Here is an 18,194-nt window from a genome sequence, read left to right as displayed (position 1 = left end):
GATTCTACGACGGGCAATCAGGGAGGCAAAGGCAAGGGCATCCGTCCTGCTCCCCAGGAATAGATCTGGCTGGTCTGATACCCCGAAGACCGCCACTTTCGGGCATGGCTCCACCCTCATCCCCACAACTTTGGACATTGCCTCGAAGAAGGCTGTCCAGTACCCCACAAGTCTGGGGCAAGACCAGAATATGTGGGCGTAGTTGGCTAGGCCTTCTTGGCACCCTTCACTCACATCTATCCCCCACCTCTGGGAAGAACCTACTCATACAAGTTCTTGTTAAGTGGGCTCCATGTCATTGAACCCTATTAATATGCACCGGTCTATTGTCAGTAGCCCAGATCGAGAGAGACTCTCGGTCACCCAGGGTTTCTGCTGTTAGGAGCATGCTATGTGCAGGCCACAGCACCAGAGATAGGACACCTTGGGGTGTCCTGTCAAACGGCCATCAACCGGGCCATTGGGTGCAGAGTCCCACTCCCGAGGCATCATTGGCAGAAAGCCAGATGAAGTGGCAAAAGGGCACGAAGGAAGGGAGAGGGGGGGGGGGGGGGGGAATGAAAACAGGCACCCGAGGCACATCAGCAGCGAAGACTCCAGGCAGAGGCTCACCTTTGTGAGGACGTACCAGAGGGACTCAAGAATTGGATCTACAGTTCAATCAAGCCACCTTTGCGGGTAGTATAACCGAATCTTAGGTATTTCTCCGTATTATATATTATGGATTAATTGAGTGTGTGTTTACTAAAGATTGTTGAATTTATACTTGTGTTTGTCCTTTGTTCTCGCTATTAAAAGACACCCAAGTAAAACTTTAAGTGAACTGGTCGAAAGTATCTGAATTGGATAGATACAGTACAAGGTTTTATTAATAGGAGCGTGGAATACAAGAGCAAGGAGGATATGCTGAACTTGTATCAGATACCAGTTAGATTGGAGTGTTCTGTACAGTTCTAGGTGTCACACTATAGGAAGGATGCAAATGCATTGGAGAGAGCCCAAAAGGAGATTTACAAAATTGGTTCCAGGGATGAGCAACTTCAGTTACAAGGATAGATTGGAGAGGTTGGGACTGTTCTTCTTGGAGAAGGCATAGAGGAGATTTTATATAGAGATGTTCAAAATCATGAGGGGTCTGGACAGAGCAGATAGAGAGAAATTGTCCCATTCTTAAAGAATGCAAGAATGAAAGTGATTTACAAAAGAAGCAAATGTGATGGTTCAGGTCTGGAATGGACTTCCTGGAAGTGTGGTGGAGGCAGGTTCAATCGGGGCATTCAAGATGGCATTAGATAATTATTTGAATAGAAACAATGTGTAAGCTTACAGAGTAAAAGTAAGAGAATGGCACAAAAGCTTATTTCGGAGAGACTGCTGCAGACATGAGGGGCCAAATGGTCTCCTTCCACACTGTAACGATTCTGTGATTCTATATCATGCAGAGAAACATAGGGTGCGATTTAACCAACGTCTTGCACCTGGCGTGAATCTGGGGCGCGCCGGTTAAAATAGTGGGAACAGTCAAAATCAAGATTCATGCCAGGCACGAATCAGTTTGCTCTCTAACCTGCTCCTAATGGCGGGTTCTGGATCACACCCAAATATGCAAATGAGGGTTAATGCTGTGCTTGTTATAAGTGTCCGGGGGGGCCCATATGTCCGGGACTAGGATGAGTAGGTTCTTCGGGGGTGAGGACAGGTGCACCAGATGTTCGGGGAGTCCTGCGAACCACGCCCATATGTTCTGGGCATGCCCAGCACTGGAAGAATTCTGGAAGGGGGTGGCAGGGATGGTGTCGAGGGTGGTTGGATCCAGGGTCAAACCAGGGTGGGGACTCGCGATTTTTGGGGTTGGGGTGGAGCCGGGAGTGCAGGAGGCGAAAGAGGCCGGTGTCCTGGCCTTTGCGTCCCTAGTAGCCCGTCGAAGGATTCTGTTACAATGGAAGGATGCAAGGCCCCCAAGCGTGGAGACCTGGATCAGTGACATGGCGGGATTTATAAAATTGGAAAAGGTCAAATTTGCCCTGAGAGGATCAATACAAGGGTTCTATAAACGATGGCAGCCTTTTCTGGACTTCCTGGCTCAGAGATAGGTAACTGGGTCAGTAGCAGCAGCAACCCGGGGGGGGGGGGGGGGGGGGTGCATTATTGTAGTATTTATTCTGTAACTTTATAGTGTGTTAATTTGCGTTGTGGTTAAAATGCTGGGTTGTTCATGGGGATGGGGCGAATGTATATGATTGTTAATATTATTGTTATTTTCGGTATTTTACTAAGGTGCGTTATTGTTGTATAAAATCAAAATTTCTCAATAAAAATTATTTAAAAAAAAAAAATAAGTGTCCGGGGGGCTTTTCGTTCATGAGGCTTTCAAGCCATCTTTTAATATTGTGTGTACCCAAAACAGAGCAACTTCAGTTGCTGCCTGTCTGACCTACCAAAAAATTCCAGGACAGAGACCTGCTCTGGAGTAATAAGGGGATCAGGGGTTATGGGGAGAAGACTGGAGAATGGGGATGCAAAAATATCAGCCATGATTGAATGGCAGAGCAGACTCGATGGGCTGAGTGGCCTAATTCTGCTTTCATGTCTCATGGTTCTATGCTGAAGGCCACTTCAACTCCCTTTGACTGTTAGCAGCCACTAGCTTCACAGCTGAAGGCTATTGCTGATGAGGAATTGGCCTCATTAGTTGTGAGAGCACTTCACAGTTGCAGGTTATGTTTGCTGCTTGCTCCTGCTGGTGGCTGCAGATTGCTGATGTTTTTGTTTCTGGTGTGGCGAGTGCGGCATGTAACTCGCATGTCACCGCAGGTTAAACACCCTGGAAATCAATAATGTTTAATGCACCTAGAGCACGAGTGGAATATGTGGATGCCTGGATTTGGTTCTGATGGGAGTGGGCTATGTGGGAGGGCCTGCACAGCTGTGGCTCCTGGATGGAGAATGGCACTGACATGTGGAACAAGTAACACATTGATAGACAGATCATTTCTACAACAAAGTTCTGGGCATGATCGTACTTTCTCAGACTTATCCTCTGTTTCTGTTGAGGAATCTGCAAGGGGTGATATCATGTATTTGTTTTTTGTGAAAATGAGCGGATATAGAATCACAGAATCCCTACAGTGCAGAAGGTGGCCACTCGGCCCATCGAGCCTGCACTGGCCCTTGGAAAGAGCACCCGACTTAAGCCCAGGCCTCCACCCTATCCCCATAGCCCCACCTAACCTTTTGGATACCAAGGAGTAATTTAGCGTGGCTAATCCACCCAACCTACACATGTTTGGATATAGCTTTGTATTGGTATCAATATGGAACAGTGACATGTCCTTGGTGATTAATGGTTAGTGTGAAATGTGAAAGATTTTCAAATCTTTGTTATGTTGACCATTTTTGTCAATAAAATATTACTCATGTGGCTTCTCGTATGTCTCAGATAGTGATTATTGCATTGCAATGCACTCTAATCAAACTTTGAAGCCTGAACTCTAGAAGCGTCAGCACCATAGAGGCAGCAGCCAACAATCAACCACTGAAGAGCTGGGCTTCAGCACTGGGAAGATCCTTGCGACTATAGGGTTAGTGTGTAGATCAGGGAAGGGCGCCTAAGCACAATCTCCCTAATGTTCCTGGCAGGGGTCTGGGGTCGAGGGGCTCCTGTTGTAGCCGGGGGTGTAGAGCAAGGTGTTGTAGCACAACTGGCTCGGTGGATGGCACTCTGACAGAAGGCGGGACATGCAAGGGTGGGGGAGACTTGAGGGATTTGTGGGTCCCGGGGTGGAAACCCTAATGATCATCAGTCACTCTCCTCCAATTCTTACAGATATAACAATATAACTTTCGGTCCCGCAGAGGCTGTCTCTCACGGTCCTGGTGGCAGCCCAGGCAGCCAGACGCTGCAGAAGGCGGCAGCAGCGATGTGCAGGCTGGAGGTGGCACCCGATATTCAGGTGACCACTGCAAACCCTGAAGACCCGACCAAGGAGGAACCCAGAGGGGGAAGTCAGCGACAGCCCAGGGTGTACAGACATCATCGGTCTTTCAAGGAGATGACAGACAGCATGTGCCGCAGGAGACTCCATCTCACAAAATAGACAGTGTGGCACCGTGGAGGAGGAGGACACCTGCTCCCAGTGGCCATGAAGGTCACCGTAGCCCTGAACTTCTATGCAACCGGTTCATTCCAGGGCTTGAGTGAGGAGTTCTGTGGCGTTACCCAAGCTACAGCCCACAAGTGCATCCATGAGGTCAAGGGTGCCCTGTATGCCGGGGCATCAGACCAAATCAACTTTGAGATGGTCCAGGCCCACCAAGATACCCGGGCTGCAGGACTCTCTGTCATCACCAGGATATGCCAGGTCCAAGGGGGAATTGATGGCACACATGTCACCTTGCGCACACCAGGGAGTGCCCTTCAGTAACAGGAAGGGGTTCCACTCCCTGAATGTTCAACTCGTGTGTGACCACTGCCTCTGGATTATGCACGTGTGCACATTTCCTTGTTGCCACCTGCGCTGTCATTGAGCAGCGCATTGGACTGCTCAAAATGTAGTTCTGATGCCTGGAACGCTGTGGTGGTGCACTGCAATACACCCCGCAGAGGGACTTCCGCTTTGTGGTGGTCTGCTGGACCCTCCACACCCTGGCAAAGCAGCAGGGCGACATGCTGGAAGAGGGGGGATAGGCAGTGCTTGGAGGACCAGTGAGGCCATGATCATCCTCGCCCGATTCTCGTAGGATGAGACTTTGTCCATATTCTTCTCCCAATCCCTCCTTCCCACCATTCCCTTCCTTCCTCCCCACCAGACCCCACCCATCCCTGACCACTACCCTTTTCCACTTTCAAAGCGTCTGTGTAAAATCACCCTGACTCTGTTGGCAGGTCAATATACAAGGCAGGAGTGTGATGATCACTCACTGTGTGAGGTTAGCTCTGGTGCTCCTCAGTTTGTGCCAAAGTCTGACTCCTGTCTTTCTGCTGACAGTGCACTCACACCCATCCTCTGAACAGGGTCTGCATTGGGCGGCGTTTGATCTAGGACCACCATGCCCAGGGGGTGCAGGCAGGCCCACTGTGAAGATTAACATGACAGAGGCTTCATATGTTATCAGGTAACCGGTTTTAAATGTGAACATTTAACATTTCCATTCCCCCTCTCTACATAGATAGTGCCCCCATCCCACACCCTATGATCTACTGTATGCCGCATGAATTGTTGCCCAACTAACATCTGTTGCATGAAAAATATGAAGCCAGTGAAAATACAGATTTCCCAAAAGTTTGAAGCAACAAACCACTTGCCCTGCTGATAACTAATGTTGCATTTGAAGTTCTGATGAAAAGTCACTGAAATGTTAACTATTTCTCTCTTCAATAATGCTGTCAGACCTGCTGAATATTTCCAGCATTTTTCATTTTTATTTCTGCGTTTGAACTTTTTCACACAAGAGTTCCAAATATTAATATAAATGGAGATTGATTTGAAACGACAATTCTAACGCAGCAAAAGGGTACCTAGCTTCATGCTTTGTGCACGCTCTTTGCTGGAGATTTTTAATCAAAATGTAATCCTACTGCCCTGGTGTTCCCCCATAGCCTTGCATTTACCCATTTGCAAATATTTATCCACCATCTATTAAAGGATGCAAACGCCTCTGCCTCAACAACATCCTGTGACACTGTTTCAAGCTCAATTTCTATTAAACTCTCGGTGAATATTTTACATTGAGAACCCCTCATCAGCAACTCCCCAACCAGAAGAAATAGTATTTTCTTATTCACTATACAGAAATCCTTCAATAATTTAAGAACCCCTCAAATTATCTTTTGTTCTTCTCTACCCATTGGATAAGAAAAACTGTAACTATCTTAAAACAGTACAATTTGACAGTTCTAGGCTACAAACCATCATCCAGTTTGCATGGCAGAACTAGCCAGAGACATTTAGAAACTACGAGCGTCAAATGCAACATACATTTTAGCAGCACGGTAGCACAGTGGATAGCATTGTGACTTCACAGCGCCAGGGTCCCAGGTTCGATTCCCCGCTGGGTCACTGTCTGTGCGGAGTTTGCACGTTCTCCCCGTGTTTACGTGGGTTTCCTCCGGGTGCTCCGGTTTCCTCCCACAGTCCAAAGACGTGCAGGTTAGGTGGTTTGGCCATGCTAAATTGCCCTTAGTCTCCAAAACGTTTAGGAGGGGTTATTGGGATAGGGTGGAAGTGAGGGCTTAAGTGGGTTGGTGCAGACTTGATGGGCCAAAGGGCCTCCTTCTGCACTGTATGTTCTATGTTCTATGCTAAACCTGTCGCAGATGAGGAAAATAATTAGCAGAAATCAGCGCAGCAAGGTAATCACTCACCTCTCATACCGAAGAAAGACATTATTAAGATCATCATTTACATGTAGAAGTTCCTCTGTGATCTCTTCGTTGGTTACATTGGAGAGAAGTTCAACAACTCGTTGCTGCATTGCTCGACATGTACGGTTTAGTTCCTTATTTTAAAAATACAGGACATGTTAATCAGTTCTATGTCACCAAAAGCACAATCAAACAGAATTCTTGTTTGAAGAATTTTGAAGAATGAAGATCAACAGAGAATTGAAAATAGTTGGCGAGATCTTGAAAAGATCCCACCGATGGCGCACCCCCGCCATGGGTTTCCCGGTGGCATGGGATGGATTCAATGGGAAATTTCCTTGACAGTGGCAGGAAATTCCAGTGACAGAAGATCCTGCCACCGGTTAATGGCAGGCTGGATAACAACAGGCTGCCTCCCACTGCCGAGAAACACACTACAGAGAGGCCACGGAATCTCGCCCAATGTTTCTTTTTTGTTTTTGTTCTCTTAGTATATCTAGCTCTTCCAGGTTGGGTAATGCACAGATCAAACACAGTAGAAATTTCACTAAAATGCTCAACTCCAGCCAATTGTGTGAATGTTGTTTTCATTTTTCACATTAGTCACACATGGTTTCCAAAATTAATGGCAATCAGTACTGAATTATGAGACACTATGCTCAGAGGTTAAACTAACTCAGACTCAATTTTTGTGGGATCCTAACATTCAACAGTACAAACAACATTTATCCTAATTGAATAAGCATTTGTAAAGGATGAATGTAAATAGTACTGGCAAAAGGTTAGGCAATGGAATGAGAATAGATAGTTCTGGTTTACACATGTGTATCAGGACAAGTGATAGACCTAATAGTTTCCGTCCGCATTTTATTTTCTATGACTTTCAGTGGGAGCTTGCTTGAGTTTCCCAATGCATTCGAAATAGCCGCCCTTCAATGAAACAATAACTTCAGCCACTTATTCCAATAGTATGTTTCAAAATATGAAAAGGTGGCTGAAACGCCTGAATAAGTCACAAGGCTGCCTACATGTACAACGGATAAAACAAAGTTATCTTGCTCTAGAACCTGTAGATACTGCTCCTAAACTTGTTAAAATTTTGCAATTTAAATTCAGCAATTTTACTCTCCAGATTAACTCTTTGTGGGACCCTGTTTTACCGAGGTTTGCTACCACATAGTAATTCATAGAGGTTAAAATGCAATGTAAACAGCTTCAATATTCTTACCTGTAACAGCTCAAAGTCAGATTGATTTTCCTGCCCAGGGACTGTTTCGGTTAACATCTCTGACATCACTTTTGCATTTCCACGGACAACATCCAGCTCGCTGCGCAACCTGGCAAGCTGCCATACAAAAGGCTCAACTTAAAACAAAGGGTAAACCCTTAGATTAGCCAACACAGAATATTGCAAGCACAGAAACAGACCCACTCACATTTTGAAAAACCACAGCTGAGGACCCGGGTTTGATGCCGGCCCCGGGTCATTGTGTGTGGAGTTTGCACATTCTCCCAATGTCTGTGTGGGTTTCACCCACACTACCCAAAGATGTACAGGTTAGGTGGATTGGCCACACTAAATTTTGCCTCAAATTGGAAAAGAATAATTGGGTACGCGATATAAAAAAAACATTTTGAAAAACCAGGAGGTGGTTGTCTAATCTACTGCACCATCTCAGTGTTAATCCATTTATCTAATACTGCGTTGTAACAAACATAATTGGTCCAGCATCATATCTATGTCTGCTGCAAATGCTAGCAGGAAAAAATGATTTGTAGTGTCCGACTGAAACACGAGGGCCGAAGGGCCCGTACTGCGCTGTAGTGTTCTATGTTCTAAATCCCTGCAGTGCCTACCCTCGAGGGCTTGAAACAATTAGAAGTATGTATAATCTACTGGTGCTCAAGGCAGGGTGTACAATACATTATCTGACAAAACAGTATCTTATTATTTGCACTGAATTTGAAATAGTTAATACTCTGCCATTCTTATTTTCTATGTGGTTGGGGAGCTTGCAGTCGTACAAACATTTGGAAATGGCTTGAATTTACAATTCTCATCCTTGTTTGCAAATCCTTACATTACTTTGTATCTTCACTATGTAATCTCCTCCAGCCCCTCAAACGTTTTGAAATTTGGGCACTCCCAAATCTGACCTCTTGAACACCCCATATTCAACTGCTCCACCACAGTGCCTTCTGCTACTTAGGAGTCAAGTTTGGAGCTCCCGCTGTAATTTGTCTGCCCCTTTTTCCTTCATTAAAGCACACTAAAAAAAGCTATTTTCTTGACAAAGCTTTCAGCTATCCTCCCCGACATTTTATAATGTTATATTAGCATTCATGGTGAATTGGTTAATGGACAGAAGCAGAGGGAGTTGATTGCTGGGAAGTATGTTTCCCGGGGTGTTTATTTGCTGTAACCTGTTTTGATACAGGTTTGTAATAAAATACATTAAAAAAAAGCTTTCCCATTTGCCCACAAAAAAAAAGCAGGGGGGGGGATGGGGGTGACAGGACATTTGCAATTTGGCAGGCTTTGATTAGCAGAGCTCCACAAGGATAAGTGTTGGGGGCTCAGCTATTTACAATTCTTTCTGAAGAAATCAAGAGTAATGTATCTACGTTTATTGACAATACAAAGCAAGGTGAGAATGTAAGCTGCAAGAAGGATTCAAAGGGATGTAAATAAGTTAAGTGAGTGGGCAACGAGATAGCAGATAGCTAAGCAAATTTAAAAAAAAGACAAGAAACACATAACTGTTTATTATCAAAGGTACACACACAAGGATCACAAAAAGTTAACATGAAGGTACAGCAACCCTTTATGTTGACATTTTATTGCAAGGGAACTAATGCACATCAACAAGAAAGTTACTTTATATTGTGTAGGGTTTTGGTGAAACCACAACTGGATCAGGTTTTGTCTCCATATCGAAAGGAAGGGTATATTTGGAGGTTCTGGAGGTTCACTAGTTTCATTTCTGGGAGGGTTGTCTAATGATGAGAGGTTGAGTAAATTAGATACATAGGAACATCACCAGCTAGGGTGGCAGGGTGCCTAGAGGTTAGCAGTGCTCCCTCACAGCGCCGAGGACCAGAGTTTGATCCCGGCCACTGCCTGTGTGGAGTTTGCACATTCTCCCAGTGTTTGTGCAGGCTAGGTGGATTAGCCGCGCCAAATTGCCCCTTAATGGAAAAAAATAATCAATACTCTAAATTTATAAAACAAAAGCAACACCACCAGCTGGAAGTTCCCCTTCAAGTCACTCGCCATCCTGACTTGGAACTATATTGCCATTCCTTCACTGTTGCCTGGGACTCCCTCCTTAACAGCACTGTAGGTGTACTTACACCATATGGACTGCAGCAGTTCAAGCAGGCAGCTGACCACCACATTCTCAAGGGCAATTTTGGCTGGGCTAAGCCCACATCACTTGAATGAATAAAAAAAAAATACTCTCTGGAGTTTACAAAGTTGACAGTTGGTCTCATGGAAACATAAACAATTCTGAGAGGGTTTGACATGGTGGTTTCCCCTGGCATGGGAATCTAGAATATGGGGTCAATCATTTAGGATAGAGGTGGAGATAATTTTTTTCACTCAGAGTTGTGAAGCTTTGGAATTCTCAACCCCCAGAGAGTTGAGGATGCTACATCATTTTTAAAAAATTGTTTAAAGTTTTTTTTTCCCAATTAAAGGGACAATTTAGCGTAACCAATCCACCTATCCTGCACATCTTTGGATTGTGGGGGTTAGGTCCACGTAGACACGGGGAGAAGGATGCTCCATCATTAATTATAGTCAAGGCTGAGACAGATTTTTGGTCTTGCAGGGGATCAAGGGATATGGGGAGCAGGTGGGAAAGTGGAGTTGCACAGATCAGCCATAATTATAATGAATGGCAGAGTAGGCTCAAGGAACTGTTTGTTCTACCCTGGAACCTATTTCATATGTTCTTAAAATGGGCTATATAAATGCAAGTTGCTTTTTCACCTGTTCAACATTTGCAGTGATTGGTCCAGTTGGGAGGCCTTGAGGGACTGAATAAGCAGTTAGTGCAGATGGTGCAGATGGTAAGCTGTTTGTGTTTTTCTGTAGGGACGGAGGCATTGGTTTGTTCATTGCAGGATCCACCTCAGGAATACACTGCAATTGAAAAAAATATGCATGACCTCATATATTCAGTGCATGGAAACAATGCTTGGAAATTCAATAGCTTTTATTTTCAGTGGAGTTCAGAATGAGTGCTAATAATCATTTACCAACCTCTGACAAAGCAAATGAAATTACCTTACCCCAGCAAGAAAATAAAGATTTGCTCGCTCATCCAGCTTAATCACAGTACATTTTCAAAATGACTTTTAAAAAATGGTTTCAATAACAAACTTTTAAACATTAGAGTTAAACAAGCACAGAATAGATCAGTTATAATGATGTCCACATAAATTGAAACGGGAGGAGTCCCTGGGCAAACGTGGAGGTGCACAGGAACTCCATGAAGCAGAGATAACAATGGGGCTCTACAGCGAAACAATGCACAGAAATAACATCAGTTATCATATTTCAGAAATGTTAAAGATCCAAGGCTTCTCCCCACTTGAAGATAAGAGCAACAATTGTACTGCAACAGTATTTATTGTTTGTATTTTTTTTTAAAAAGCACAACTTAAAAATTTAGTAACCAATCTGGAAGCAGATTCTCTTCACTTCAAAAAGTAATCATTGACTCGAGCTTTTCACACAAACAAACCAAAATTATCATTTGCAGTTCCAGGGAGGAATTCTGCATGCAGATAGAACAATAATATAGAATAACGTTATTTATCATTATTTTGAATGCATCAGTGTGGAGGTAAATGGGGAACAGTTACCTCCATAAAGTAAAACAGATTGAATTTTCTGAAATAAATGCAATATTTATTCAACACGCCACAAGGCATTTATTACCATACTAACATGCATATAGGCTGCAATGGAGTTAAATTTCTATCCCATGAAAAAAAAAGGCAGCTTGTGCAATTTTAATGGACCAACATTCTCATTAAAAGTGTGTAAATGGCAGCATTGTGGTGCAGTGGTTAGCACTGCTGCCTCACGCGCTGAGGCTCCAGGTTTGATCCCGGCTCTGGGTCACTGTCAGTGTAGAGTTTGCAGTTTGCGTGGGTTTTGCCCCCACAACCCAAAGATGTGCAGGGTAGGTGGAATGGTCACGCTAAATTGCCCCTTAATTGGAAAAAATTAATTGGGCACTCGAAAAAAATTTTTAAAGTGCAAAATGAGTTGATACAATATACACTAATCATTTATATCAATCTTCTCATAATTTGAAGGCTGCATGTTCAACTTTACCAACTGATTTTATGTGTGTTTATCAAAATGTGGTCTTTGTGCAAGTTAATACTGCATTTGCACTTGGGCCTATGTCAACGCTTACTCTCCCTGGTGTGTGTATCGGAGACAGTGCATCCAGATCAGCCATTGGGAACTCCATTCCTTTTCTCTTCAACTCTTCATAAATATGAACTACTCCAGTCAGATCTGGACTACTCCTGAAAGCATCAGCCCAAGCCTAGGAGTGAAAACACCAATGTATCAGAATCTTTCCAACATACAGAAAGAGGAATAATAATTGTCATGGCACATTTCCCCATTATGACCCATGTTAAATTTCTGCTCGTTCAAACAGCCCAGCATAAAGTCTAGGCCCTGTGTTCCACAGTTAATGAGCCAGAGGCGATGTATCCAGTCTTGCATCTCAATTTTCTGCGGCTGCAACCTCAAGGCACAAAAATGCATGCCTGTTGCAAAATAGTTGATGGTGCGCCTTGCAATGGGGCCAGCACTAGCTTGGGTACAGCCCAGCTTAGACAGCATAGTACTGCACACTTGGGGCATACCTTGCCTGTTCGGCAACTGGCAAATATGGGAATGATAGAGTTGTCAGAATGGGAAAAACGCGAGGCAGAAATAAAGAGAGAGAGAAATAAAGAGAGAGGGAGAGAGAGAGAAATAAAGAGAGAGAGAGAGAGAAATAAAGAGAGAGAGAGAGAAATAAAGAGAGAGAGAGAAGAGAAATAAATAGAGAGAGAGAGAGAGAGAGAGAAATAAAGAGAGAGAGAGAGAGAGAAATAAAGAGAGAGAGAGAAATAAATAAAGAGAGAGAGAAATAAAGAGAGAAATAAAGAGAGAGAGAGAGAAATAGAGAGAGAGAGAGAGAAATAAAGAGAGAGAGAGAGAGAGGAAATAGAGAGAGAGAGAGAAATAGAGAGAGAGAGAGAAAAATAGAGAGAGAGAAATATAAAGAGAATGAGAGAGATAAAGAGAGAGAGAGAGAGAGAGAGAAATAGAGAGAGAGATAAAGAGAGAGAGAGAGAGAGAGAGGAAATAGAGAGAGAGAAATAGAGAGAGAAATAAAGAGAAAGAGAGGGAGAAATAAAGAGAAAGAGAGAGAGTAATATAAAGAGAAAGAGAGAGAGTAATATAAAGAGAAAGAGAGAGAGAAATAAAGAGAAAGAGAGAGAGAAATAAAGAGAAAGAGAGAGAGAGAAATAAAGAGAAAGAGAGAGAGAAATAAAGAGAAAGAGAGGGAGAAATAAAGAGAAAGAGAGAGAGAAACAAAGAGAAAGAGAGAGAAAAATAAAGAGAAAGAGAGAGAGAAATAAAGAGAAAGAGAGAGAGAAATAAAGAGAAAGAGAGAGAGAGAAATAAAGAGAAAGAGAGAGAGAAATGAAGAGAAAGAGAGAGAGAAATAAAGAGAAAGAGAGAGAAATAAAGAGAAAGAGAGAGAAATAAGAGAAAGAGAGAGAGAAATAAAGAGAAAGAGAGAGAGAAATAAAGAGAAAGAGAGAGAAATAAAGAGAGAGCGCGAGAAATAAAGGGAGAGCGCGAGAAATAAAGGGAGAGCGCGAGAAATAAAGGGAGAGCGCGAGAAATAAAGGGAGAGCGCGAGAAATAAAGGGAGAGCGCGAGAAATAAAGGGAGAGCGCGAGAAATAAAGGGAGAGCGCGAGAAATAAAGGGAGAGCGCGAGAAATAAAGGGAGAGCGCGAGAAATAAAGGGAGAGCGCGAGAAATAAAGGGAGAGCGCGAGAAATAAAGGGAGAGCGCGAGAAATAAAGGGAGAGCGCGAGAAATAAAGAGAGCGCGAGAAATAAAGAGAGCGCGAGAAATAAAGAGTGCGCGAGAAATAAAGAGAGCGCGAGAAATAAAGAGAGCGCGAGAAATAAAGAGAGCGCGAGAAATAAAGAGAGCGCGAGAAATAAAGAGAGCGCGAGAAATAAAGAGAGCGCGAGAAATAAAGAGAGCGCGAGAAATAAAGAGAGCGCGAGAAATAAAGAGCGCGCGAGAAATAAAGAGAGCGCGAGAAATAAAGAGAGCGCGAGAAATAAAGAGAGCGCGAGAAATAAAGAGAACACGAGAAATAAAGAGAGCGCGAGAAATAAAGAGAGCGCGAGAAATAAAGAGAGCGCGAGAAATAAAGAGAGCGCGAGAAATAAAGAGAGCGCGAGAAATAAAGAGAGCGCGAGAAATAAAGAAAGCGCGAGATATAAAGAAAGCGCGAGTAATAAAGAAAGCGCGAGAAATAAAGAGAGCGCGAGAAATAAAGAGAGCGCGAGAAATAAAGAGAGCGCGAGAAATAAAGAGAGCGCGAGAAATAAAGAGAGCGCGAGAAATAAAGAGAGCGCGAGAAAAGAGAGCGCGAGAGAGAGAAATAAAGAGAGAGAGCGAGAGAAATAGAGTAAGAAATAAAGAGAGCGAGAGAAAGAGCGAGAGCGAGAGAAATAGAGAGAGCGAGAGAAATAGAGAGTGAGCGAGAGAAATAGAGAGAGAGCGAGAGAGAAATAAAGAGAGAGAAAAATAAAAAGAGTGAGAGAAATAGAGAGAGAGAAATAAAGGGAGAGCGAGAAATAAGAGAGAGCGAGTAATAAAGAGAGAGCGAGAGAAACAAAGAGAGAGCGAGAGAAACAAAGAGAGAGCGAGAGAAACAAAGAGAGCGCGAGAAACAAAGAGAGCGCGAGAAATAAAGAGAGCGCGAGAAATAAAGAGAGCGCGAGAAATAAAGAGAGCGCGAGAAATAAAGAGAGCGCGAGAAATAAAGAGCGCGAGAAATAAAGAGAGCGCGAGAAATAAAGAGAGCGCGAGAAATAAAGAGAGCGCGAGAAATAAAGAGAGCGCGAGAAATAAAGAGAGCGCGAGAAATAAAGAGAGCGCGAGAAATAGAGAGCGCGAGAAATAAAGAGAGCGCGAGAAATAGAGAGCGCGAGAAATAAAGAGAGCGCGAGATATAAAGAAAGCGCGAGAAATAAAGAGAGCGCGAGAAATAAAGAGAGCGCGAGAAAATAAAGAGAGCGCGAGAAATAAAGAGAGCGCGAGAGAGAGAGAAATAAAGAGAGCGAGAGAAATAGAGCAAGAAATAAAGAGAGCGAGAGAAATAGAGCGAGAGCGAGAGAAATAGAGAGAGCGAGAGAAATAGAGAGTGAGCGAGAGAAATAGAGAGAGAGCGAGAGAGAAATAAAGAGAGAGAAAAATAAAAAGAGTGAGAGAAATAGAGAGAGAGAAATAAAGGGAGAGCGAGAGAAATAAAGAGAGAGCGAGAAATAAAGAGAGAGAGAGAAATAAAGAGAGAGAGCGAGAGAAATAGAGCGAGAAATAAAGAGAGAGCGAGAGAAACAAAGAGAGAGTGAGAGAAATAAAGAGAGCGAGAGAAATAAAGAGAGCGAGAGAAATAGAGAGAGAGAGAGAGAGAGAAATAAATTGAGTGATAAATAAAGAGCGAGAAATAAAGGAGAGCGAGCGAGAAATAAAGAAGAGCGAGAAATAGAGAGGCAGAGCGAGAGAAATAAAGAGAGAGGGCGAGAGAAATAAAGAGAGAGGGCGAGAGAAATAAAGAGAGAGGGCGAGAGAAATAAAGAGAGAGGGCGAGAGAAATGAAGAGAGAGCGAGAGAAATGAAGAGAGAGCGAGAGAAATGAAGAGAGAGCGAGAGAAATGAAGAGAGAGCGAGAGAAATGAAGAGAGAGCGAGAGAAATGAAGAGAGAGCGAGAAATAAAGAGAGAGCGAGAGCAACAGAGAGAGCGAGAGCAACAGAGAGAGCGAGAGCAACAGAGAGAGCGAGAGCAACAGAGAGAGCGAGAGCAACAGAGAGAGCGAGAGCAACAGAGAGAGCGAGAGCAACAGAGAGAGCGAGAGCAACAGAGAGAGCGAGAGCAACAGGGAGAGCGAGAGCAACAGGGAGAGCGAGAGCAACAGGGAGAGCGAGAGCAACAGAGAGAGCGAGAAACAGAGAGAGCGAGAAACAGAGAGAGCGAGAAACAGAGAGAGCGAGAAACAGAGAGAGCGAGAAACAGAGAGAGCGAGAAACAGAGAGAGCGAGAAACAGAGAGAGCGAGAAACAGAGAGAGCGAGAAACAGAGAGAGCGAGAAACAGAGAGAGCGAGATAAATAAAGAGAGCGAGAAACAGAGAGAGCGAGAAACAGAGAGAGCGAGAAACAGAGAGAGCGAGAAACAGAGAGAGCGAGAAACAGAGAGAGCGAGAGCGAGAATAGAGAGAGAGAGAGAGAGAGAAATAGAGAGAGAGAGCGAGAAATAGAGAGAGCGAGAAATAGAGAGAGAGAGCGAGAAATAGAGAGAGAGAGCGAGAAATAGAGAGAGAGAGCGAGAAATAGAGAGAGAGAGCGAGAAATAGAGAGAGAGAGCGAGAAATAGAGAGAGAGAGCGAGAAATAGAGAGAGAGAGCGAGAAATAGAGAGAGAGCGAGAAATAGAGAGAGAGCGAGAAATAGAGAGAGAGAGAGCGAGAAATAGAGAGAGAGAGCGAGAAATAGAGAGAGAGAGCGAGAAATAGAGAGAGAGAGCGAGAAATAGAGAGAGAGCGAGAAATAGAGAGAGCGAGAAATAGAGAGAGCGAGAAATAGAGAGAGAGCGAGAAATAGAGAGAGAGCGAGAAATAGAGAGAGCGAGAAATAGAGAGCGAGAAATAGAGAGCGAGAAATAGAGAGCGAGCGCAAGAGAAATAAAGAGAGTGAGAGAAATAGAGAGAGAAATAAAGAGAAATAAAGAGAGAGAGAGAGCAATAAAGAGAGAGAGAGCAATAAAGAGAGAGCAATAAAGAGAAAGAGAAATAAAGAGGGAGAGAGAAATAAAAGAGAGAAATAGAGAGAGAGAGAAATAAAAGAAAGAGAGAGAAATAAAGAGAGAGAGAAATAAAGTGAGTGAGCGAGAAATAAAGAGAGCGAGAAATAAAGAGAGAGCAAGCGAGAAATAGAGAGAGAGAGCGAGAAATAGAGAGCGAGCGAATAATAGAGAGAGAGAAATAAAGAGAGAGAGAGAGAAATAAAGAGAGAGGGGAGAGAGAAATAAAGTGAGAGAGAGAGAAATAAAGTGAGAGAAATAAAGTGAGAGAAATAAAGTGAGAGAAATAAAGTGAGAGAAATAAAGTGAGAGAAATAAAGTGAGAGCGAGAAATAAAGAGAGAGAAATAAAGAGAGAGAGAAATAAAGAGAGTGCGAGAAATAGAGAGAGTGCGAGAAATAGAGAGAGAGCGAGAAATAAAGAGAGAGAGAGAAATAAAGAGAGAGAGCGAGAAATAAAGAGAGAGAAATAGAGAGAGAGAAAAATAAAGAAAAATAGAGAGAGAGAAATAAAGAGAAAGAGTGACAGAGAGAGAGAGCGAGCAAGAGAGCGAGAGAAAGAGAAAGAGGGAGGTATGGAGAAACTGGGGTATCTTAGTTCATGAATCACAGTTGATATGCCAGTGGAGCAAGAGATTGAGACGACAAATGGAATTATAGAATCTCTTCAGTGCCGAAGGAGGTCATTCGGCTTGCACCAACCTTCCACCTGCCTCAACCCGAGCACCCTACTTAGGCCCAATCCCCTCCCTGTCCCCTCCCCATTAGCCTGTCACCCTATCTAACCATTGGACACAAAGGGACAATTTAGCATGGTCAATCCATCTAACTTGTACATCTTTGGACTGTGGAATGGAATATAAAAATAGGCAAGTTATACTGCAGTTGTAACGGGCATTGGTGAGGCCACACCTGGAGTTCTGTGTACAGTGTTGGTCTTCTTACTTAAGAAAGGGTATAATTCCATTTGAATGAGATCAGAGAAAGTTCAAATTACTGATTCCGAAGGTGAAGAGAGTCCAGAAGAATGAGAGGTGGTCTTACTGAAACACGTAAAAAAAGTCTGAGGAGGCTTGACAGGGTGGATCCTGGTGGCAAGGTTATGGGCTGCAGACAGGGAAGTGGAGTTCAGATCAACCATGATTTTATCGAAAGTCAGACCATACGCGAGGGGCCGAATGGTCTGCTCTTGCTCCTAATGCTGGTGTTCAGGTGTTTAATTAGTGACTTCCGGTGGTGGCGACGACTTAGGAAGCCGCACATTTGGGAGCTCCCGTTTCAAACGGACTTTTCGGCTCTTTTTAGAGCCCAAAACGGAATTTTTTCGACATCTCCCGGTGGGAGAAGGTGTGCTGATCGACTTTCTCTGCATTTCATGATTCGAACTTGTGGAAAGGGTGAAAAAAACGGCAGCAGCTCCCCAGAAAAAACGGGGGAAGGAATCCAAGATGGCGGCCGGCGGAGCACCAGAGGAGTGGAAGCAGTGGGCCCAGGAGCAGCAAGCAGCTCCTGCGCTGTTTTGCAGATTTCAAGGCTGAGGTACTGAGCTCTCTGCAGGAAACGAACAAAAGGCTCTTGGAGATTCAGACGACCCAGGGTGCTGCCATCAAGGCGTTGCAGACGCAGGCCACTGAACGAGAGGAGGCGGCCGTGGTCCACGTGGGTAAGGTGGAGGGGCACGAGGCACTACACAAGAA

At 44.0% G+C, this 18,194-nt stretch overlaps 1 protein-coding gene across 9 annotated transcripts in view; it reads right to left on the bottom strand.

Moving 5' to 3' along the window:
• Positions 1-18,194, bottom strand: part of LOC119978749 (TOM1-like protein 2) — a 130,989-nt gene that overhangs the window by 57,548 nt on the left and 55,247 nt on the right. For all 9 annotated transcript variants that reach the window (XM_038820592.1, XM_038820589.1, XM_038820596.1 and 6 more), the window contains 4 exons: positions 11,803-11,937; positions 10,362-10,514; positions 7,593-7,709; positions 6,365-6,498 (listed from right to left, as the gene is read on the bottom strand). In XM_038820592.1, coding sequence (XP_038676520.1) covers positions 6,365-6,498; positions 7,593-7,709; positions 10,362-10,514; positions 11,803-11,937 — 539 coding nt within the window. The remainder of the gene's footprint in view (positions 1-6,364; positions 6,499-7,592; positions 7,710-10,361; positions 10,515-11,802; positions 11,938-18,194) is intronic.

The sequence above is a fragment of the Scyliorhinus canicula genome, chromosome 15 (assembly GCF_902713615.1).
Source record: "Scyliorhinus canicula chromosome 15, sScyCan1.1, whole genome shotgun sequence".
NCBI lineage: Eukaryota > Metazoa > Chordata > Chondrichthyes > Carcharhiniformes > Scyliorhinidae > Scyliorhinus > Scyliorhinus canicula.
This window is presented reverse-complemented; position numbering and strand designations above follow the sequence as displayed.